The following is a 26353-nucleotide window of genomic DNA, read 5'->3' on the forward strand; positions in this document are numbered from 1 at the left end:
GGACCCTTTCCTAAATTAGCCATGGATGGAGATAGGGATTTGGACTTGAATACTGGCCAATGATTATAACAGTGATTCTGATCCAACCGTAAATTGATACATTGTGTCCCCAGACTGAGAGGAAAGGAGTTCAATGTGTAGCTAGATGTAGAAGGCTAATGTTAACTAGCTAATGTCGCCCATGAAAGGAAGTTAGGCTAGCAAGCAAGCATTTTAGCCAGGAAGTCTAGTACAACAAAAAATAAAACATGTACTGTATGACAGAGTCATAGGCCGGTTCGTCAACATGAAAGAAAGGATGGCGTTGGCATTTCTCTACAAATAGAGTGAGAAAGTGTGTTTTTTTCTATTTGCATGAATGCACACACACAAACTCAGTCTTGTATAGCTAACCTTGTGGATATACAATTTATTCCCATTCAAAATCAATTTTTCCCTAACCCCTAAACCTAGCTCCTAACCATAACCCTAATTCTAAACCTAAACCCCTACAAATAGCATTTTACCTTTTGGGGACTAACAAAATGTCCCCAGTTGGTCCAATTTTTGTTTGTTTACTATTCTTGTAGGGACTTCTGGTCCAGAAGTCCCCACAAGTATAGTTAAACATGTCCACACACACATACACAAATCAGAACCATTGACAGCCACATAATATTTAGCTTCTGTTGATTGGACTAAATTGTTTTTGGTATCTTTTAGTTGTCACTAGTATACTTAGCATAGGTGATTTGATGATGTTATAATGGTGCTGGAATAGTGGAGGCAGCTCCTGTTTTCTTTGTGACTCTCCGTGGTTCTAAATCAATGGTTGTTTATCAGGCCAAAAATGTTAGAAACAGTAAGGATACCTAGTCAGTGGTCCAACTGAATGTATCTTCTGCATTTAATCCAACTTCTCTGAATTAGAGAATGCGGGGGACTTCCTTAAACAACATCCACTGCTTCAGCGCCGAGGGAATGGTGTGTTAACTGCCTTGCTCAGGAGTAGAACAACCAATTGTTACCTTGTCAGCTCAGGGATTCGATCCAGCCACCTTCCAGTTACCAGCCCAACACTCCAACCACTAGGCTACCTGCTGCTTGACCATGTACCTGTTTGTTACATGAAATATACTTTGTGGACTTCACCTGACAGAGGTTACTCTCCAGTTTCGTTATGAAAGAAAGGTGCAGTTGAATTTATTCTGCCACTGTCATATTGTCTCGGCCTTAGGCCTATATACATCATGGTCATAAGGCGTATGAACTAACAGGTCATAGAGCAAACAATGCAATTATCACAGCACAAGTTGGAATTTGGCCATTTTTTTTCTGGCTTGGTTCCCCAGTGATTTTATCTACGCACTGTGACTGGCGCTGACGTTCTTTAAAAGTCACATTTAATGAGTTTCACCACTGTACTTCAATTCTATACTTTTCTAAAGAACTGACATTTTTTCTAACGCACACAAGCACATCCGAGGAGTCTATATTCAGATCTACATTCCTGTAAAGCTTAGAGACGATCTAATGTTAAATACTGTTGAAGTAATATGGCTATAAAGCAGTATCCAAATCCATAGGATGTAGTGATCACAATATAATAGCCATATCTAGGAAAACCAAAGTTCCAAAGACTGGGCCTAATATAGTGTATAAGAGGTCATACAATAAGTTTTGTAGTGATTCATATGTTGATGATGTAAAGAACATTTTCAGGTTTGTGGTGTGTAATGAGGAGCACCCAGATGTTGCACTAGACGCATTTATGAAAATACTTATCACAGTTACTAATAAGCCCTTTAAGAAAATGACTGTAAAAGCTGTTAAATGAGGTATTGAAAAATTGTATGGTTGAAAGGGATGAGGTCAAATGTATGGCAATTAAGTCTGGCAGCCCAACTGATTGGAAAGTGAACTGCAAATTATGAAATAATTTTCAGTATAATGGGAGGGGGGGGGGGGTTGTCACTAGTAGACTAAGCATAGGTGATTTGACAATGTTATAATGGTGCTGGAATAGTGGAGGCAGCTCTTGATTTCTTTGTGACTTGCGGTAACTCCCTGTGGTTCTAAATCTGTAGTTGTTTAGTAGGACACAAATGTTAGAAACAGTAAGGATACCTAGTCAGTGGTCCAACTGAATGTATCTTCTGCATTTAATCCAACCTCTCTGAATTAGAGAGATGCGGGGGGCTGCCTTATACAACATCCACAGCTTCAGCGCCCAGGTAACGGTGGGATATCTGCGCTGCTCAGGGGCAGAACGACCAATTGTTACCTTGTCAGCTCAGGGATTCAATCCAGCAACCTTCCAGTTACCAGCCCAACACTCCAACCACTAGGCTACCTGCTGCTTGACCATGTACCTGTTTGTTACATGAAATATACTTTGTGGACTTCACCTGACAGAGGTTACTCTCCAGTTTCATTATGAAAGAAAGGTGCAGTTGAATTTATTCTGCCATTGTCATATTGTCTCGGCCTTAGGCCTATATACCTGTACATCATGGTCACAAGGCGTATGAATTAACAGGTTATAGAGTAAACAACACAATTATCACAGCACAAGTTGGAATTTGGCCATTTTTTTTCTGGCTTGGTTCCCCAGTGATTTTATCTACGCACTGTGACTGGCGCTGACGTTCTTTAAAAGTCACATTTAATGAGTTTCACCACTGTACTTCAATTCTATACTTTTCGAAAGAACTGACATTTTTTCTAACGAACACAAGCACATCTGAGGAGTCTATATTCAGATCTACATTCCTGTAAAGCTTAGAGACGATCTAATGTTAAATACTGTTGAAGTAATATGGCTACAGGTTCATCTGCCTCACCTTAAAGCCCATTCTTGCGGGAAGCTGCTATAGACCACCAAGTGCTAACAGTCAGTATCTGAATAATATGTGTGAAATGCTTGATAATGTACGTGATATAAACAGAGAAGTATATTTTCAGGGTGATTTAAATATTGACTGGGTAACATCAAGCTCCCCACTCAGGAAAAAACTTAAAACTGTAACCAGTGGCTGCAATACTGGATCAGGTTGTCAGTCAACCTACCAGGGTAGTTACAAACATCACAGGAATTAAATCATCTACATGTATTGATCCCATTTTTACTAACGCTGCAGATATTTGCTTTAAGCAGTATCCAAATCCATAGGATGTAATGATCACAATATAATAGCCATATCTAGGAAAACCAAAGTTCCAAAGGCTATAGTGTATAAGAGGTCATACAAGAAGTTTTGTAGTGATTCATATGTTGATGATGTAAAGAATATTTGCGGGTCTGTGGTGTAAAATGAGGAGCAACCAGATGCTCCACTTGACGCACCCACACACTATATACCACACCCACAGCCGCCCCCCCTTCCTCCACACACACCAACAACACAAGCACCCCCACACATACTTCATACTCATCACATGCTGCTGCTACTTTATTGGACTCATATTACTCTCTATCCTGATGCCTAGTCACTTTACCCTAGAGGTCTTCACGGATCCACTTGTACCCGAATACCCGACACCCACTCCGGGACCTGATTGGGTCTGGATCCAGAATTCTAAATAACGTCATGGGTCTGGGTCGAATCTGATCTGATTGTCACGGGTATGTTTAATTTGAACTGACTTGTCCAGAAAGACTGATATGAATTTGAACAAGACTGCTGCAGCAGAGAGAAAGAACTTTATAATTTATGCTGCTGCTCTTTGCTTTTCACAAAAGGGGCGTGTGTAGCTTGTTGTTGGCCAACCATAAGTGGCAATGGACTACAGTCAGAGCCTCCATGTGGGAAAAAAGTTAGCAGATATCTAAATCAATGGAAGATGGAATTAAAATGGAATATAAAAGTTAAAGGAGAAGGAGAGGCTACAACGACCAAAAGCCAACAGTTGGGCTGCTATTAATAGCTATGGCAGCTATTAGTCTACTATAGTGCGAGTCAGCTTGGTTGGTTGGGGTCTCTCCTCTCTCCCTCCCTGTTCCATGTCACTCACTCACACTCACAGTTGCCTATACAAACAGCACGGCCACTGCTAGACCGTCACCTCTACCTCCTCTCCCTTGCGCTTTTGTTACACCCCATGATCTATAATACATTCATTACATATTGTATTCAACATTCTAGGTACGTTTTCATAATTTTCCTTCCATTCACAAACAAATACATTTATCTCACTGGACAAAAGCATCTGAGTGAGCACAACAGTGCCCCTCTGTCTCTATGTGTAGACCATCTATCTGATGCTTTCTGGTCATGAAGATTATGACATTCTTGCGACCGTAGCATTGAATGCAAGGGAAGCCAGCAAGCATTTGGCCTCCCTTAATAAAAAAAGTGTAAAATCATAGCCAATCAGCACTGAGCTAAACTGAGTGAGCTCACCTGTGAATGCTCCTGTGCACTAGAAGAAAAAGAAAAAAAGTGTCAAGGGAAGCCAGATTGGATTTGGCTTCACTCAGATCTCTTCGCATCAAGAGAAATGTCATTAAAAGAAACAACTTGAATTGTTTAATCTCGTTGTGTTGTCCTCCGGTGACTGGCAGGCTAGCTAAAGTGGACCCTTTCCTAAATTAGCCACGGATGGAGATAGGGATTTGGACTTGGATACTGGCCGATGATTATAACAGTGATTCTGATCCAACCGTAAATTGATACATTGTGTCCCCAGACTGAGAGGAAACGAGTTCAATGTGTAGCTAGATGTAGAAGGCTAATGTTAACTAGCTAACGTCGCCCATGAAAGGAAGTTAGGCTAGCGAGCAAGCATTTTAGCCAGGAAGTCTAGTACAACAAAAAATAAAACATGTACTGTATGACAGAGTCATAGGCCGGTTCGTCAACATGAGAGAAAGGAGGAAGGCATTGGCATTTCTCATAAACGTAGAGTGAGCAAACGTGTTTTTTTTCTATTTGCATGAACGCACACACACAAACTCAGTCTTGTATAGCTAACCTTGTGGGGATACAATTTTTTCCCATTCAAAAACCTATTTTCCTAACCCCTAACCCTAGCTCCTAACCATAACCCTAATTCTAAACCTGAACCCCTACAAATAGCATTCTACCCATAGGCCGGTAGAGTGAGCAAACATGTTTTTTTCTATTTGCATGAACGCACACACACAAACTCAGTCTTGTATAGCTAACCTTGTGGGGATACAATTTTTTCCCATTCAAAAACCTATTTTCCTAACCCCTAACCCTAGCTCCTAACCATAACCCTAATTCTAAACCTGAACCCCTACAAATAGCATTCTACCCATAGGCCGGTAGAGTGAGCAAACATGTTTTTTTCTATTTGCATGAACGCACGCACACACACACACACACACACACACACACACACACACACACACACACACACACACACACACACACACACACACACACACACACACACACACACACACACACACACACACACACACACACACTCAGTCTTGTATAACTAACCTTGTGGATATACAATTTATTCCCATTCAAAATCAATTTTTCCCTAACCCCTAAACCTAGCTCCTAACAATACCCCTAATTCTAAACCTAAACCCCTACAAATAGCATTTTTCCTTTTGGGGACTAACAAAATGTCCCCAGTTGGTCCAATTTTTGTTTGTTTACTATTCTTGTAGGGACTTCTGGTTCAGAAGTCCCCAAAAGTATAGTTAAACATGACCACACACACATACACAAATCAGAACCATTGACAGCCACATAATATTTAGCTTCTGTTGATTGGACTAAATTGTTTTTGGTATCTTTTAGTTGTCACTAGTATACTAAGCATAGGTGATTTGATGATGTTATAATGGTGCTGGAATAGTGGAGGCAGCTCCTGATTTCTTTGTGACTCTCCGTGGTTCTAAATCTGTAGTTGTTTAGTAGGACACAAATGTTAGAAACAGTAAGTATACCTAGTCAGTGGTCCAACTGAATGTATCTTCTGCATTCAATCCAACCTCTCTGAATTAGAGAGGTGCGGGGGGCTACCTTATACAACATCCACAGCTTCAGCGCCCAGGTAACGGTGGGATGCGCTGCTCAGGGGCAGAACGACCAATTGTTACCTTGTCATCTCAAGGATTCGATCCAGCTACCTTCCAGTTACCAGCCCAACACTCCAACCACTAGGCTACCTGCTGCTTGACCATGTACCTGTTTGTTACATGAAATATACTTTGTGGACTTCACCTGACAGAGGTTACTCTCCAGTTTCGTTATGAAAGAGAGGTGCGGTTGAATTTATTCTGCCACTGTCATATTGTCTCGGCCTTAGGCCTATATACATCATGGTCACAAGGCGTATGAACTAACAGGTTATAGAGCAAACAATGCAATTATCACAGCACAAGTTGTAATTTGGCCATTTTGTTTCTGGCTTGGTTCCACAGTGATTTTATCTACGCACTATGACTGGCACTGACGTTCTTTAAAAATCACATTTAATGAGTTTCACCACTGTACTTCAATTCTATACTTTTCTAAAGAACTGACATTTTTTCTAACGCACACAAGCACATCTGAGGAGTCTATATTCAGATCTACATTCCTGTAAAGCTTAGAGACGATCTAATGTTAAATACTGTTGAAGTAATATGGCTACAGGTTCATCTGCCTCACCTTAAAGCCCATTTTTGCGGGAAGCTGCTATAGACCACCAAGTGCTAACAGTCAGTATCTGAATAATATGTGTGAAATGCTTGATAATGTACGTGATATAAACAGAGAAGTATATTTTCAGGGTGATTTAAATATTGACTGGGTAACATCAAGCTGGCTACTCAGGAAAAACTTCAAACTGTAACCAGTGGCTGCAAAACTGGATCAGGTTGTCAGTCAACCTACCAGGGTAGTTACAAACATCACAGGAATTAAATCATCTACATGTATTGATCCCATTTTTACTAACGCTGCAGATATTTGCTTTAAGCAGTATCCAAATCCATAGGATGTAATGATCACAATATAATAGCCATATCTAGGAAAACCAAAGTTCCAAAGGCTATAGTGTATAAGAGGCCATACAAGAAGTTTTGTAGTGATTCATATGTTGACGATGTAAAGAATGTGTTGGTCTGTGGTGTGTAATGAGGAGCAAACAGATGTTGCACTTGACGCATTTATGAAACTATTTATTCCAGTTACTAATAAGCACGCAGACATTAAGGAAATGACTGTAAAAGCTGTTAAATCCCCCTGGATTGATGAGGAATTGAAAAATTGTATGGTTGAAAGGGGTGAGGCAAAAGGTACGGCAATTAAGTCTGACGGCCCAACTGATTGGCAAACGTACTGCTAATGAAGAAATCATGTTACTAAACTAAATAAAAAGATACTACACTATTAAACAAAGATAAATTATATAATGAATGATAGTTAAAAGCTTTGGGGCTTTTGACATATTGATCATAGTCTGCTGCTGAAAAACATTTGTTATGGCTTTACACCCCCTGCTATAATTTGGAGAAAGAGTTACTTGTCTAACATTAATCACAGAGGGTGTTCTTTAATGGAGCTTATCAAATATAATCCAGTTAGAATCAGGAATTTCCTAGGGTAGCTGTTTACGCCCCTTGCCTTTTCACTTTTTACTAACGACATGCCACTGACTTTGAGCTGCAGTTAGTTTCAGAGTGGGTGGAAAGGAATATGTTAGCCCTAAATATTTCTAAAACTAAAAGCATTGTATTTGGAACAAAACACTCACTAAACCCTAAACCTCATCTAAACTTTGTAATAAATAATGTGGAAATTGAGCATGTTGAGATGACTAACTGCTTAGAGTTAGATTGTAAACTGTTATGGTCAAAACATATTGGTGCAGTAGTAGCTAATAAGATGGGGAGAAGTCTGTCCATAATATAGCGATGCTCTGCCTTCTTAACAACACTATCAACAAGGCAGGTCCTATTGGCCCTAGTTTTGTCGCACCTAGACTACTGTTCAGTTGTGTGGTCAGGTGCCACAAAAAAGGGCTTAGGAAAATTGCAATTGGCTCAGAACAGGACAGCACAGCTGGCCCTTGGATGTACACAGAGAGCTAATATTTATAATATGCATGTCAATCTCTCCTGGCTGAAAGTTGAGGAGAGATTGACTTCATCACCACTTTTATTTATGAGAGGTATTGACATGTTGAATGCACCAAGCTGTCTGTCTAAACTACTGGCACACAGCTCGGACACCCATGCATACCCCACAATACATGCCACAAGAGGTCTCTTCACAGTCCCCAAGTCCAGAACAGACTATGGGAGGCACACCGTACTACATAGAGACATGACTACATGGAACTCTATTCCATATCAACTAACTAATGCAAGCAGTAAAATTAGATTTAAAGTAGTAGCAGAGTACCTATCCAAAGTGCCTGCCCAATATCAGTTGTAGAGTACAAGTTAGTCCCCCTCTTTCACAGCACCACCATCCATATTTCTGTCTGCTTTGTTATAATTTTACACATCTAAAATTAGCATTGGAGATATATTTGAAATATTAGTTGTTAGTATTGAATGAAAGGACTAACAAATACCTAAATATATATAGCATTACGATTTGGCACTGATTATTAAAAAATATATGCCCTTTTTTATAGTGGGAGTGTGACTCCATTAGCACATGGCTTTTCCCAGTGTCATTGGTTTGAAGTTATGTCAATCACGAAGGGGAAATGCTCCACCTGTCAAATTGAAAGGTGACCAGAGAGTAAGGAGATATCTGTGGGGGAGACATGACGAGGAGGTCCAGGGGGGAATGCGGCTTCTGGGCTTAGCAACGTTCCCTGCAAGCTCGATCTTAACACAAGCTTAATTATTTTGTGTTGAGTTCAGCTTGTGTAGGTAGACCTGCCGGATGTAAAAGCATTTGCAGAAATGCTTAAGATTAAAACTGCTCACATTCTTATGTTGAGAACATTTAACTCTGTTATCATTAACAGAGGTAAAAGAAAAGGTCACGGATGCTGAGTGTCCATTAAATATATATTTCTTTGCATATTGAACTACTTGCTAATATGCTTTCTTTAAGAAATGTTCAAGTTTTTAGAACAGATACTTTCTTATATAAAAAAAAAACAGATTTACATGAATTAAATCCTTTAATAAATCTTTTTTTTTTACAGATTAAAACTTTTAAATTGTCCAATTATTATCATATAAAAAGGGTCATGTTTATAATGTCCATACTGGAGACGTCATTTGCTGTGGGAATAAAAAGGGGAAAACTTTGTGCTTACAGTGCAACACTATGTTTAAACCATCATAACTTTTTACAGGATACAGGTAAACATTTTTCATTTATTTACATTCATTTAACCTTTATTTAACTAGGCAAGTCAGTTAAGAACAAATTCTTATTTACAATGACTGCCTAGCTCAGCAAAACCCTACCTTAACCCGGATGAAGTGTACTCCAGAAAGGACATAAATAATTGAATTGATGTAGATGCTAACCATCAAATGACAGTCACCATCAAATCAAAGTTTATTTGTCACGTGCGCCAAATACAACAGGTGTTGACCTTACAGTGAAATGCTAACTTACAGGCTCTAACCAATAGTGCCAAAAATACGTGTGTGTGTGTGTGTGTCTGTAGGTAAGTAAAGAAATAAAACAACAGTAAAAAGACATTTGAAAATAACAGTAGCAAGGCTATATACAGACACCGGTTAGTCAGGCTTAATGAGGTAGTATGTACATGAATGTATAGTTAAAGTGACTATGCATATATGATAAACATAGAGTAGCAGCAGCGTAAAAGAGGGGTTGGGGGAGTCACACAATGCAAATAGTCCGGGTAACCATTTGGTTACCTGTTCAGGAGTCTTATGGCTTGGGGGTAAAAACTGTTGAGAAGCCTTTTTGTCCTAGACTTGGCACTCCGATACCGCTTGCCATGCGGTAGTAGAGAGAACACTCTATGACTGGGTTGGCTGGGGTCTTTGACAATTTTTAGAGCCTTCCTCTGACACCGCCTGGTGTAGAGGTCCTGGATGGCAGGCAGCTTTGCCGCAGTGATGTACTGGCCGTACGCACTACCCTCTGAAGTGCCTTGCGGTCGTAGGCCGAGCAATTGACGTCTCTGATCTCCTCACTATAGGCTGTCTCGTCGTTGTCGGTGATCATGCCTACCACTGTTGTGTCGTCTGCAAACTTAATGGTGTTGGAGTCGTGCCTGGCCATGCAGTCGTGGGTGAACAGGGAGTACATTAGGGGACTGAGCATGCACCCCTGGGGAGCTCCAGTGTTGAGGATCAGCCTGGCAGATGTTTTGATACCTACCCAAAACCCATCAGTCGGTTTTTGTAATTTATTTATCCAACACAAAATTTAATTTCAACCAGCTTTGTCCTTGGGGGTCATGAATGGGTTAAGACTTTTGGTAAACTTCTGATAAGATAATCGGACGATACATTATTATAATACATGCCTAACAACTGAATTTGTCTTCGTATTAATATTTTCCCAAAACAAACTATGCCAATCCCCACCCCTCATGCACTTATCTTATCTCACAACATTAGACCTGTTAAAACTCTAATCCATCAAGGTCTCACTGTTATGAATCCAATAACCAGACTACAGATATTGTTGGACTCTCTTTGTCTAATGGTCCTTGGCCTAATTACATGGTCTGTAACCTGAATGAATGTGTGCATCTTTTGTCAGCATACAGTTTGTGCCTAGGGAGACAGCAACCTTCCAGGGCCAGCTCTGTCTCTCTTGACCTCATGGTCAGCCAGTCCAATCAGATTATTGTTGGTTCAGATGGTGACTAAACATGTACAAAAAGGAAAAATACAAAAAGACATGCCCAAACTAAAGATTCAAAAGCCAAACGAAAGGCCTTATGGCCACCAAACAAACCCAACAGCCTCACGGCTTGCCAACTGGTACACTGGTTGAATATCACCCTAATTGGCAGCACCTGATTTGTTTATCCACCATGTTCAACACCTGGATAAGGTTGCTGCTGCCCCCTAGGGGACTGGAGTGTGGAAGTATATCCTGGACGGTGTTTGTCTACGTCCTTACACAAACCTTGTACCTACAAGTCTTACATTCCATAACCTTTCTCTCTCCAACCCTGCTGGAAAAAACAATTTGACCAACTGAAGCTGGTGACCAGTTTGACCATCCTCAATACCATATTATAGCCTAGAATTTAAAAAATCTCCTACACGTGGATTTATTTGTCCCTTTAAGGAGGGTTCAACATTTGATCTATAATAATTATATTGTACTCTAGTATCCTCCAGACCTATTCAATGAATAAGCAACTATAGCTTCAAACAATGTTCAACATTCTTTATTTTTCTCAAGAAATTGTCTTCATTTACTGCTTCAGACAAAGTATCATAGACAAAAAGGTGTGTTGTGGTTGGACTTGCACAGAGCACCTATCATATGGACAATAATTGAGATTCTGTCTATATTGATATACACTTGCCCTCAATGGAACATAAAAGGGTCAAATACAATGTGAAAGCAATGTGTGATTTGATTGTATATCAGTGTGCTCACAACTTTTGGAATTGCTTAGACTGTTAAAGCTAATGTACTCCAGTGGGTGGCAGTAAAACTCATGAAATAATCACACAATTTTACATTTTGGTCATTTAGCAGATACTTCTTACTGTAAGTTGCTTTGGATAAGAGTAAGTCGAACCTCCAACCTTGGCCTTGCAAGATCAATGCTTACCAACTGAGCAACACAAGACAACACAATCAACCAGAATGAAATCAGACATTATGTATAATACATGATGTACATAACAGTCTAGGTCTATACTGAAGTTGGAAGAAGAATAACAAGAGCCACAGCACTGAAGTTCTTTAAAATGTCACATTTAATGAGTTTCACCACTGTACTTCAAATCTACACTGTTATAGACCGGACATTTTTCCCAACACACACTTGAGCACATCCGAGGATTCTTTTCCGGTCTCAACTTCACATTGGCTTTTAAGGTCCTTGTAAGCAGAGCTTTATAGATATATTTATCATAAATTGTATTCAAATTACATTACCTCTGAGTATAAACTTCAAATGTCTTATAAAAATGTGTGACAGCACAAGTAGTACCTATCCAAATTTTGCCCAAATATCAGTTGCAGAGTTCAAGTTCGTCTCTCTCACAGCACCACCATCATATTTCTGTCTGCTTTGTTATTATTTGTGTATCTAAAAATTTGTATCAGTGGGTTTTTGTACTTAATTTCAACACAAAATCTCTTCACACACAGATATTACACAGGGAGACGGGGAGGGTCATAGCCTATCAAATATGACTCAACGTCAACTAACAGTCTGGAATTGCTTGGCTATTGATAGGGTATTTTAATACAATGACATGATGAATCCTACCTCTGGCAAATTTAAAATAGTTTTTCAAATGAGTGAAAAAGAAAACTAGCTGTTTTTTTATATATATATAAAAGCTGTAAGGGACATTCAAGTTTTATTTTTAATTCTACATATGAAATGATACATTTGTGGAGGTAAACAAACCAAGTAATAGAGCTCAAGAGGTAGAGAGCAACATTGTAATTCTTTATATACATATACACACAATAGTAAAGTGTTTCTCTAAGGTAGAAATAATAATAATAATAAGAAGAAGAAAAAAGCCTTGTACTTCAATATAGCCACAGCTCTGCAGTACACACAAGACACAATTAACATAATTGGTTATGTGTTTTTTCATTTGTTTTCTGAATCATTTTTTGGGGGATTATTTATGTCGTGTACAGGGGAAAACATTAAAAAAGGCCAAATAAAATATATACATTTATATGCAAGTCTCAAAAATAAAATAAAATGCACAGCCCTAAAAATGTGCAGGCTAATACACCTATACAGCAGTATTGTTTTGAGTTTATTTTTTATTTTTTTCCTCCATTGTAGATTTTGTTTGAAATCCATTTGTTTTTCACCTATTGACATATCATATTCCATTGACTGAAATAAATAGAAAATAATCATCTAAAAATATATGAAATAGTTTTCTTCTGCAAGTGTATTTTATTGTGTAGGTGACATGAAACATCGCTATGGGGAGTGAGGCTTAAAGTAGACCTGATATTACTGGCTAAATTATTAATTGACCTTATTAATTGATGGGAATAGCTATCTCTTTGACACCATTCCCTTGATAAGGTGACACCCCCTCACCAAAGAAAGTCACTGTAGTTAGTTAAACATATTCATTTGCACGTGACAGGACACACGTATAAGCAACACGCACACACCCCACTTGTTGGGACCCTATGGAATAAATCAGCATCTTCCAGAAATGGCAGCATCCCCGTATCATCAAACATCTATATTTAAAAAAATCTTGGTTTCACTTTCTCTTCAGAATAATAAAATGATTTTGGTTTGGCTGATCTTCGTATGATTTCGCTTGTCTGTCTTTAACTAGGTATGTATTGACAGAACATGGACATGCAGTGTATGGTAGGACTATATATTCAGAAGACATGGCAGGGGAACCAGTGAGTATCTGTATCCCTTACACTCTTAACATGCCTGTTCATATGGTACAGGACGTTCAACAGCAGATTACTTGAATTCGGTCTCTCAGAGTCTCCAGAGAGAAAACGCAACGACCAAGTAGCACCCCAACATGGCCTTCTTGTTCCTGTAGCACAACATCTGTGCTGAATACCACAATGTCAATATGTACCCTAAACTACTTTCTCTCTGTCCCCCGTCATGTTACTACTGTACCCAGAGCGGAGGATCTCTTCAGCTCTCAGTGGCGCTTCTTTCCCACTAATAGTCTATTCTTTGATGCAACCACATTCCAGGGCTACCACATTTTACCCAGCTAATACTGACACAGCACCATACTTCCACATGCCCATATTTGGGTTAGTCATGCGAGTATGTGTGCCGGGTGAGGGGTTCTCGCCATATGTATCGCAACCAAGTGGCATGCAGAGCACACATCTCTTCACAAATACTAACTTCTAACCCGGGGGACAGCAGGCATAGAACAAACAGCAATAGAGCAGGATTTTTTGGGGGACAAAACAAACAATGAAACCCTCTGACTAAACTGTTTAACAGTACACCACAAATAAATAAAAAGCATCATCTCTAATTGAACGTTATGACTTCTGAGGGAGGGGGGTTGACTAGCATGAGCAGGGAGTGTCTTAAATCCTGTGCTATATATAAAAAGAACACCCTTTCCAGAACGCGTCTCCCTCCTTTAATAAATAAGTGATGACTATGTATGTATGGAAGTGGACGGGAGCTGTACGTTGCCCTCTGGGACTGCAGGCAGAGACTACGAGGACTCTCTGCAGCATACTGTCTCATCCCTGGCTTTACACACACACTTTCAAGCCCACGAGGTTGGCCCTTATACCAGCTCTGCACAATGCACATGTGTGTGTGCATCCATTTGTGGCTTTGCATCTACAGAGCAGTGTGGGCAGACACTTGCATACATAGCACACTGTAAAAGTCCCTCCATAACCCAGTCAGCAGTGGTTGGTTGGGTTCATTTTAAAACTTCATAGTTAGTATTACAGTATACACACAGTGGACATTGCTAGTCCTAGACTCCAGTGAAATGCTACACAGGTTGGGGTTTCTTCTTGTTGTCCTCAGTAGTCCAGCGCGGGGCCGGATCGTGGCACAGACAGCAGCTATTCCCACACCAGGGGGGACGGGGGCATCTCAGAGGGCTGGGCCACAGTGGAACTGTCAGGGAGAGACGGGGGAGAGAGAGAAACATTGAGGGAGACGAGTGAAAGAAAGAACAAAAGAGGAGACAGAAATAGATGAGGGGACAGGGAGAGATGGAAAGATATGGTCAGTCACTGGCACTGCCCCGCACCACCACTTTCTGTTTAATGAGCAGCATGCATCTACTGCAGAGGACCTGCAGAAAAAGCTATTAACTATTGCACCAAATCCTTCACAATAACTCTCAGCATGTTGGCTGGCAGAAGGAGGAAAACTCCCAAATCAGATGTTTTAGGCCGGAAGGAAACTACAAGGAGAAAGAGACTTTTATTGGTTGACAGTGAGGAAAGCTGGCCAATGCAATGGACTGTTACTGTTCTCATTGTGACACAGAAGGACACAGGTATCAAGGTGTGGCAGGTAGATTATGGTAAGGGAAGGTAAGCGTACATGCTCACAGGACCAGGTCAAGTAGGGTCAATGTCATCTAACAAGCTATCAAGTTTCTAAGAAGTGGCTAGCTTTCAAACTACTGTAGATTAAGTACAAAAATCCAAACAATTAAGAATCTGGTGGTATCCACCGGCAGTGGCTTCTAGTCTTACCTGATAAAGCTTTTGAAAGCGGCTGACTGGGGGTTGATGCAGAGCGGCACTCTGTTCCCCTTCTGCTGTTCCAGGATGAACTGGTGAATGATCTCTGTTAAAGACAGAGACAGAGTCAGACTCAGGGAGATGGACAGAACACATTCTTTACAGTTACACAGTTTCAAAGTAAGCCTTTTAACCGGGGCTAACTTACTGTGTTATACAGTATTTAGGGCTTGTGTTTTAATTTGGTAAAGAGCTATTTTGAAGTGTGGATTTTCACTTATAAACACATGGTATGTACAGTTGAAGTCAGAAGTTTACATACACCTTAGCCAAATACATTTAAACTCCGTTTTTCACAATTCCTGACATTTAATCCAAGTAAAAATTCCCTGTCTTAGGCCAGTTAGGATTACCACTTTATTTTAAGAATGTGAAATAGTAGAGAGAATTATTTATTTCAGCATTTATTTATTTCACCACATTCCCAGTGGGTCAGAAGTTTACATACACTCAATTAGTATTTGGTAGCATTGCCTTTAAATTGTTTAACTTGGGTCAAACGTTTCGGGTAGCCTTCCACAAGCTTCCCACAATAAGTTAGGTGAATTTTAGCCCATTCCTCCTGACAAAGCTGGTGTAACCGAGTCAGGTTTGTCGGCCTCCTTGCTCGCACACACTTTGTCAGTTCTGCCCACAAATCTTCTGTAGAATTGAGGTCAGGGCTTTGTGATGGCCACTCTAATACCTTGACTCTGTTGTCCTTAAGCCATTTTGCCACAACTTTGGTAGTATGCTTGGGGTCATTGTCCATTTGGAAGACCCATTTGCGACCAAGCTTTACTTCCTGACTGATGTCTTCAGATGTTGCTTCAATATATCAAGAATTTTCTTTCCATGATGTCATCTATTTTGTGAAGTGCACCATTCCCTCCTGCAGCAAAGCACCCCCACAACATGATGCTGCCACCCCCGTGCTTCATGGTTGGGATGGTGTTCTTCGCTTGCAAGCCTCCCCCTTTTCCCCCCAAACATAACGATGGTCATTATGGCCAAACAGTTCAATGTCTGTTTCATCAGACCAGAGGACATTTCTCCAAAAAGTACGATCTTTGTCCCCATGTGCAGTTGCAAACCGTAGTCTGGCATTTTTAATGGCGGTTTTGGAGCAGTGGCTTCTTCCTTGCTGAGCGGCCTTTCAGGTTATGTCGATATAGGACTTGTTTTACTGTGGATATAGATACTTTTCTACCTGTTTCCTACAGCATCTTCACAAGGTCCTTTGCTGTTGTTCTGGGATTGATTTGCACTTTTCACACCATGGTACGTTCATCTCTAGGAGACAGAACTCGTCTCCTTCCTGAGCAGTATGACGGCTGCATGGTCCCATGGTGTTTATACTTGCGTACTATTGTTTGTACAGATGAACGTGGTACCTTCAGGCGTTTGGAAATTGCTCCCAAGGATGAACCAGACTTGTGGAGGTCTTGGCTGATTTCTTCTGATTTTCCCATGATGTCAAGCAAAGAGGCAATGAGTTTGAAGGGAGGCCTTGAAATACATCCACAGGTACACCTCCAATTTACTCAAATGATGTCATTTCGCCTCTCAGAAGCTTCTAAAGCCATTACATAATTTTCTGGAATTGTCCACGCTGTATAAAGGCACAGTCAACATAGTGTATGTAAACTTCTGACCCACTGGAATTGTGATACAGTGAATGATAAGTTAAATAATCTGTCTGTAAACAATTGTTGGAAAAATGACTTGTGTCATGCACACAGTAGATGTCCTAACCGACTTACCAAAACTATATTTTGTTAACAAGAAATTTGTGGAGTGGTTGAAAAACGAGTTTTAATGACACCAACCTAAGTGTATGTAAACTTTGACTGTAGCACGGGGCCAGGGCGATTTCTAAATACAACTGTATTTAGAAATCGAGTGGCAAAATGGTAGTTGCATTATAATGATCTGATTATTTTGCTTCATTGAGGTTCATTAAAACAAGCTTTGTTGTGTAGATACCACTTAGTACGAAGTAAAGAGTTGAAATAAGTACCAGAGAGTACAATATCTGAAGTAAAAGTAAAATGCTATTCATTTTCCTTTGTTTTTGTCACAGGCCTACTCCAGGATATCTGGCACCTGCACTAAGGTTTCAGATGTATTGAGCTATGCTTTGTCATTCATCACATTCCTGCAAACTCCAGCCATCTGTCATTTACTGCAGAGGAGGAAACTGTGATTGCATTACACAATTGACGACAAATCATAACATTTCAATCATTTTTACCAGTATGAGCATGCACATTTGTGTGTACAGTACATGTGCACACATCAAAGGCCTCTAAAGGCTAGCAACTAAAGTGGTGCACTAGAGTCCAGTGCAGCAGTTTGTCAACAGCTTGGAGCTAGCCAGCAGTTAGCCTACCACCAGGCAGAATGGCTAATCTCTCAGTGGAAATAAGGGGCAAGTGGATTGAGGGATGGGGGGTGAGGGGGTGGAGAAGAATGGGGGTGGGGAGGAAGAGGAGTAGGAGGGAGGGAAGAGAAGGGGGTGGGGAGAAGGAGGAGGAAGAGAAAATTAGGGAGAAAGGCCAGGTTTTTTCGACCCTCGACCAGAGTAAGCCTGCTTTTAGAAGACAGCCTCACTAATACCTGCTGACAGAACAGGCCACCACTGATCTGGGTCTCCCCCTATGTAATGATCATGCTATTTAAACAGCTTCTTGATATGCCACACCTGTCAGGTGGATGGATTATCTTGGCAAAGGAGAAATGTTCACTAACAGGGATGTAAACAAATTTTTGCATAACATTTGAGAGAAATAAGCTTTTCGTATGGAAGATTTCTGGGATCAGCTCATGAAACATGAGACCAACACTTTACATGTTGTGTTTATCTTTTTGTTCAGTACAAGATAACTCAAGAAATCTGTCATAAATGTTGACTTTTTGCAGAGGAGAACTTAGTCGTGTAATTTTACATCTAACTAAATGTTTGGTGCAGTATTTCTCAAATAAAAAAATGTGCATGAAAACGAGTCGTCTCATTGAAGAATCGACTTTATTGAAGAATCCCTACTATTGACCAATCACCAACGAAGGGGCGTAGACTTCGGCTACTTTCGAGAAAAACAATGTGGTGCCTGAACAGCTGAAAAAATCCTCCACGAAGTCTAAACTAACAAAAAAAAAAATCACAAAATGTCATCATTATATATGCACGAACCCTTCTGAACGGTTTCGTCTGGGAAGCACGCAAACGCCTTAACACACAGAGGCATGATCTACACATGGTCTCAGGGTTGATTGGATTCAATTAGGACCTCAGGCGTCTGTAAAGCTGCCGGTTTCACAATAATCACAATATTAGGTTAAGACTTTCACCATGTATGCAATGGATGGATGTCTATCTATCACCCATTGAAACTAATTAGCTTTAGCTAAAGCTGCCTCTCTTTGCAAACTCAGTGGAAAAACAGAACCCAGTAACATGAAGGGGATAAAAACGGATGAGATAGGCCTAAAACAGAGGATAAAACTATCAAAACAACAAAACTTGAAAGTGCTAATTCCCATAGTACAACTCTGCCCTCTGCTGGTTGGTCGACAGACTCACCTTTGACCTGTCTGACGGAGGTCAGATTCTTCTCGAAGCCATCGTCGAACTTGGGGTTGGTGACGGGCTCGAATTCGCTGGTGTAGACGCGACCAGAGGAGGTGGTGTAGCAGCACTTACACATACAGGTGTGGTACCTCAGTCTGCCCTCATCCAGGTAGGGATGGGCCAGGGCATCCTTCGCTGAGATCCGTTTAGACTGGGGGAGGGCCAAACACACACTGATGTATACAGACTACACACACACACACACACACTAATGTATACAGACTACACACACACACACACACACACACTGATGTATACAGACTACACACACACAAGCTGATGTATACAGACTACACACACACACACACTGATGTATACAGACTACACACACACACACTGATGTATACAGACTACACACACACACACACACACTGATATATACAGACTACACACACACACACTGATGTATACAGACTACACACACACAGATGTATACAGACTACACACACACACACACTGATGTATACAGACTTCACACACGCACTGATGTACACAGACTACACACACACACACACTGATGTACACAGACTACACACACACACTGATGTATACAGACTACACACACACACTGATGTATACAGACTACACACACACACACACTGATGTACACAGACTACACACACACACACACACTGATGTACACAGACTACACACACACACTGATGTACACAGACTACACACACACACTGATGTACACAGACTACACACACACACACACTGATGTATACAGACTACACACACACACACACTGATGTATACAGACTACACACACACTGATGTATACAGACTACACACACACTGATGTATACAGACTACACACACACAGATGTATACAGACTACACACACACTGATGTATACAGACTACACACACACTGATGTATACAGACTACACACACACACTGATGTATACAGACTACACACACACTGATGTACACAGACTACACACACACACACACACTGATGTACACAGACTACACACACACACACACACACACACTGATGTATACAGACAGACTACACACACACACACACTGATGTATACAGACTTCACACACACACACAGACTACACACACTGATGTACACAGACTACACACACACACTGATGTATACAGACTACACACACACACTGATGTATACAGACTACACACACACACACTGATGTACACAGACTACACACACACACACACACACACACTGATGTACACAGACTACACACACACACTGATGTACACAGACTACACACACACACACACTGATGTATACAGACTACACACACACACACACTGATGTATACAGACTACACACACACTGATGTACACAGACTACACACACACACTGATGTACACAGACTACACACACACACACACTGATGTATACAGACTACACACACACACACACTGATGTATACAGACTACACACACACTGATGTATACAGACTACACACACACTGATGTATACAGACTACACACACACAGATGTATACAGACTACACACACACTGATGTATACAGACTACACACACACTGATGTATACAGACTACACACACACACTGATGTATACAGACTACACACACACTGATGTATACAGACTACACACACACTGATGTATACAGACTACACACACACTGATGTATACAGACTACACACACACACTGATGTACACAGACTACACACACACACACACTGATGTATACAGACTACACACACACACACACAGATGTATACAGACTACACACACACACACACACACACACACACACACACACACACACACACACACTGATGTATACAGACTACACACACACTGATGTATACAGACTACACACACACTGATGTATACAGACTACACACACACTGATGTATACAGACTACACACACACTGATGTATACAGACTACACACACACTGATGTATACATACAGGACTATGAAATCCCTCCAAATCAAATGGTCTGTTTGATAAAGCATTTGCTGGCTCTCAAACAGCAGTCTACTGCACATTCTCTTCTCTTTCGAGGACACCCCACATTAAAACTAGACCTTGGAATCAAACCAAATCAGCCTCAACTGAATAACCATCTGACTAGTCAGCAATATCCCACTTAGATGTGCCAGATTGAAACGAGGGGGGAGAAATACTGCCCTCTGGCTTTGAAGAAGACACCCGAAAAGAAAGGTTGGCTTATTTCCACATTACAGATCTCAATGAGACAACCCTGTATACAGTAGGCCTCAATAACTCAATGCATTTGGCCACCATCATTACCATATGTCAGATTCCTCCTAATCTGTTAGTGACAGAGCCTCAGAATCATTACAGCACACATCTTATTTCTCCAGTCAGTCAGGAGATGCCAATAAACACAACCGCCTGTGTTCTGTCAACGCTAGATGGGTTTCTGCACACACACACACACACACACACACACACACACACACACACACACACACACACACACACACACACACACACACACACACACACACACACACACACACGTTTGGTTTTAATCATCTCCTAAGTGTATGAATAAGTAAACGTGTGGGTCGGGGAGAGAAGATGGCATAGTTAATCAACCTCCCTTTGTTGAATAAGACAGTGAATAACCGTCAACTCGTCAACCTAACTCATGATAGGAGGATATTGTTGCAGGGCAGTAGGGTCAAGGCAGTGCACTTTAGGGGTTGGACTTGGAGACATATGCACTGGGGGAACAGTCTTACACTCTAGCTGTTCATCTTTCTGGATTGGCCACTGGCCAGAGGTGAAAGCCTGCCATTGAAGCAAACGTCATTCAATCGAAAGCTGGATTGTTGATTAGTCAGTGACAGTGGTGTTTAGGGTTACCAGCACCTTCCACACGTTCCATTTGTTCAGGATGTTGAATTCATATCTTTCCAATGTGTAGTGTAGTTGACTGTACAGAAATGATGCAAAAACTGTCTTCGTACCATAAGGTATACTTGCACGTTTTAGGAAAATAAGATATGTTATTTAGACAAAAAGCCAAAAAGCTGCTTCCGTCTGGAAGCAGGAGCCAAAACTCTTGAGTAGTCTTTTTTACATCACTAGATATGGTGTCCAATCTGCAGGTCATTTAGCCTTTGAACCTTTACTTGTAATGAGGATATTATTTTTGTTTCTTTTCTTTGGTTAGGCAGAAATGGTATCCTATTACTGTGGAGTATAATGATCTGTTTCCCAACAGACAGGCAGAGGCAGGCAGGCAGGCACACACTCTCTCTATCGTTTACCAAAGCTTGTCGGGACACAATTGATTCCCATTCAAAATCCAATTTTCCCTAACCCCAAAACCTAACCTTAACCCTAAACCTAACTAGCCCCCTAGAAATAGCCTTTTTCCTTGTGGGGACTAACAAAATGTCCCCAAGTAGGTCACATTTCTGTTTGTTTACTATTCTTGTGGAGGTTTCTGGTCCTCACAAGTACAGCTAAACATGACAACACAAAAACATACACAAACACTACTCACCGGATCGAATACAAGCATCCTGCACAGGAGGTGAACAGCTTCGTGGGTAGCCTGGCTGGACAGGGTGTACAGGACAGGAAGGGATGGCTGCAGAGACAGGAAATGACATACAGTCAGTCAAATAGTTACACGCACAGTCAATTTAACCAAATAAAGCTATTTCAATGCTGGCCTTGTTTTTATTACATGAGGATTAAAACAACTGTGAAAACAGCTTGGATACATTTTTGACATTCAGAAGAAGCATCTACCTGTGAAGGCAGTGTCGATGGTAGTACAGTTTTTGTACAGCAGACATATTGCAATGTGGATTCAATTGAATTGAGTCCTACAGTAGATCTTATCTGTGGCATCAAAGCCAACCACAGCCAACGATTTTACATCTCTCTCCTTCACCTCCAATGGTCTTCCACGCTGCCGCAAAAGGGATCCTTCAAATGATTGCCCCGCTGCGTGCTTATCTCTAAGAGTAGGTGGGCCCAAAAGTTATTTTTACACTCTAATTATCTTTCCTGCCCCATCTCTCTGTCTCTCTCTCTCTCTCTCTCAAACTCAACAAAGTTGATTGAAAAAGTCCATTGGTAATCACCTGTTTTCCCTGTTTAGGTTTTGCAGGTGCAAGCCCCAACTGGTGATTCACACTCTCCAGGAGATTACTTTCTGTTACAACACACACTTCTCTGTCCGATGTGTTTCAGGAGAGGGGGAGGAGAGGAGGAGGAGATGAGAAGGAGAAGATAAGGTGAGGAGAGGGGAAACAGAGGAGAGGTGAAGGAGGAGAGGTGAAGGAGAAGATAAGGTGAGGAGAGGGGAAGCAGAGGAGAGGTGAAGGAGAAGATAAGGTGAGGGGGAGGAGAGCAGAGGTGAGGGGGAGAAGAGCAGAGGAGAGGGGGTGCAGAGCAGAGGGGGAGGAGAGCAGAGGCGAGGGGGAGGAGAGGGGGAGCAGAGCAGAGGAGAGGGGGAGCAGAGCAGAGAGAGGGGCAGAGCAGAGGAGAGGGGGAGCAGAGCAGAGGAGAGCAGGGAGAGGGTGAGCAGAGGAGAGGGTGAGCAGAGGAGAGGGGGAGCAGAGGAGAGGGGGAGCAGAGGAGAGGGTGAGCAGAGGAGAGGGTGAGCAGAGGAGAGGGGGAGCAGAGCAGAGGAGAGGGGGAGCAGAGCAGAGGAGAGGGGGAGCAGAGCAGAGGAGAGGGGGAGCAGAGGGGGAGGAGGGCAGGAGAGAGAGGGAGGTGAGGCTGGACTGGACTGGACCCCTGTCCCACTCCCTGTCCTGGCCCCATGATGCCGCCTGGGGCACCACAAAATTAAACAAACAATGACTCAGGAAAAGACACTGATTGGTGATGTAATATCCATGGCGTTGTTTCAGACTAGACATCACTCAGAAACTCACACTGTGACAAACACTGTAAAGGAAGAGACTGTCTGAGAGGAAACGAAGGCTCTTTTTAAAGACAACATAGAGATATAGATGCATCTGTCTATCTACTTACATGATACACTACATGACCAAAAGTATGTGGACACCTGCACATCAAACAGTAAGCCAGCGTTCCCTTTCTGATTTATGAGAAAAGAGAGAAAGAGGCTCCAGGTTGGTTTAGCTCTGCTCTCTTTTCTAGCCTTAGCACTAGGGACTTTACTCAGCGCGACACAGATGAGCTTCCTGTATGGTGAAACTCATGTGACCCCTACCCCCCCGGCATTCTATCTTCTCCTCAACCCCCCCAACACACAAACACCACACACTATGCCCAAAGACAGTACAGTATGAAGACACACTACCGGTCAAAAGTTTTAGAACACCTACTTACTCAAGGGTTTTTCTTTACTTTTACTATTTTTTACATTGTAGTATAAAATGAAAGCCATAAAAACTATGAAATAACACATATGGAATCATGTAGTAACCAAAAAAGTGTTAAACAAATCAAAATATATTTTATATTTGAGATTCTTTATAAATCTTCTTAAGGCTAGGGGGCAGTATTCGGAAGTTCGGATGACTGACGTGCCCAAAGTAAACTGCCTGTTACTCAGGCCCAGAAGCCAGGATATGCATATATGGTAGCATTGGATAGAAAACACTCTGAAGTTTGTAGAAATGTTTAAATAATGTATGAGACTATAGCACAATTGATATGGTAGGCGAAAATCCAAAGAAAAACAAAACATAATGGAAAGCTATGGGCCCTATGCAACTCTATCTCCCAGATTGCAATTCCTATGGCTTCCACTAGATGTCAACAGTCTTTGTTCAAGGTTTCAGGCTGGTTTCTTCCAAAACGAGTAAGAATTTTGAGTTTTTATACAAAGAGTCTCAGGGGAAAATCAGTTTGTTCGCACGCGACAAAGAGGACGTGCGCATGCTAATTTTACATTTCTATTTAACATACTTCTTTCCATATGAAATATTATAGTTTATTTACATTTTAGGGTACCTGAGGGTTGAATAGAAACGGAGTTTGCCTTGTTTGAACAAAGTTTAGCTTAGCTTTTCCACTACTAAAGGACAGGATTAATAAGAAGAGACTTTCTTGGGCCAAGAAACACAAGCAATGGACATTAGACTGGTGGAAATCTGTCCTTTGGTCTCTAGAGATTTTTGATTCCAACCGCCGTGTCTTTGTGAGACGCGGTGTGGGTGAACGGATGATCTCTGCATGTATTTCCCACCGTAAAGCATGGAGGAGGAGGTGTTATGTTGTGGGGGTGCTTTGCTGGTGACACTGTCTATGATTTATTTATAATTCAAGGCACACTTAACCAGCATGGCTACCACAGCATTCTGCAGCGATACACCATCCCATCTGGTTTGGGCTTCGTGGGACTATCATTTGTTATTCAACAGGACAATAACCCAATACACCTCCAGGCTGTCACATCCACCTGTGCTATTTTACAACAGGGGCAGCCAGGGCAAGCTGCCTGCCTCTCCCACACCCTCCCCTCAAACATTGCCCTCTCTCTCTGCCCCCATCAATCAGCCCAGAGCACAACAAACAAGTTGTACATCACTCTGCCGTTCAACAACAAAGCATTCCCAGGCTACAGCAGGGCACTGTGAAAGGAAGAGTTGCACCTGGGGATGTATGGTGGTGTGGACAAGTGGATGTGATTCCACTGTTTACTCATGCAAACCTGCTGCTAACGCTAGCTAGCTAGACTCCTGGAGCTAAGAGATGAGACTGGTGAAAAATGGGATGGGCCGATAAAGATGTAGGTAATTACTTGAACAAACCGGCAGAGACTAGGGTCCAACCGGCATGTCAACGCCATATCAGACTGTTCTGTACAAAGATTTGGAGAAAGGGGAAGGCGGGTTTATTTGGATTGTGTGTGTGTTGTGTGTGCTCCAGCAGCAGAGTGAAGTGTGTGAGTAGCAGCCTCTGGTAACTTCTCTTCCCAGATGGACAGCTCAGGTAACAGCAGACTGGCAGTGAGGCTTCCTGTTTCAGCAGAAAACCCTTCACTGTGCTTTGCCGTGGTTCGAGGGTAGAGCAGAGTGGTTGGGGGGGTGTGCGTGCGTGTTTGCATGAGAGAGAGCGAAAGAGAGGCAGTAACACATACACAGTGTGCGGGCATGCGTGAGTGTGGCGAGGGTGTGCTTAGCAGCTTTCAAGCCCTTCTCTGATTTCTAAACTCATTTGGCATGGGGTATTGACCTGTCTGAGCCTCCATATCAGGGTGGGTGAGGGCTAGCAACCTGGTGTGTTCTATTTTCCCCTCAAAACATGGTTATTTCATTAGACTATACGAGAACAAATCACTACTAAAGAATCTAAGGGCCGCATTCCTTCAAGTTCTCTATACATCTCATATGACTGGACCAGTTATTGCAGTCCTTTTCTGGATGACTCAGGGTGCATCCCAAGACTCTAATGCGGTGTCCTCTTCTCTTCTCCT

General features: G+C 41.6%; 1 protein-coding gene across 1 annotated transcript in view; it reads right to left on the reverse strand.

The window, feature by feature from the left end:
- Positions 1–11288: 11288 nt before the first annotated feature.
- The window catches only part of LOC139383123 (serine/threonine-protein kinase NLK), an 86131-nt gene continuing 71066 nt past the window's right edge, over positions 11289–26353 (reverse strand). Inside the window, exons 8-11 of the mRNA XM_071127446.1 lie at positions 22454–22540; positions 18913–19111; positions 15303–15396; positions 11289–14712 (exon numbers count right to left, since the gene is read on the reverse strand). Coding sequence (XP_070983547.1) covers positions 14658–14712; positions 15303–15396; positions 18913–19111; positions 22454–22540 — 435 coding nt within the window. The 3' untranslated portion in view covers positions 11289–14657. The remainder of the gene's footprint in view (positions 14713–15302; positions 15397–18912; positions 19112–22453; positions 22541–26353) is intronic.

This window comes from Oncorhynchus clarkii, chromosome 24 (assembly GCF_045791955.1).
Source record: "Oncorhynchus clarkii lewisi isolate Uvic-CL-2024 chromosome 24, UVic_Ocla_1.0, whole genome shotgun sequence".
Classification (NCBI taxonomy): domain Eukaryota; kingdom Metazoa; phylum Chordata; class Actinopteri; order Salmoniformes; family Salmonidae; genus Oncorhynchus; species Oncorhynchus clarkii.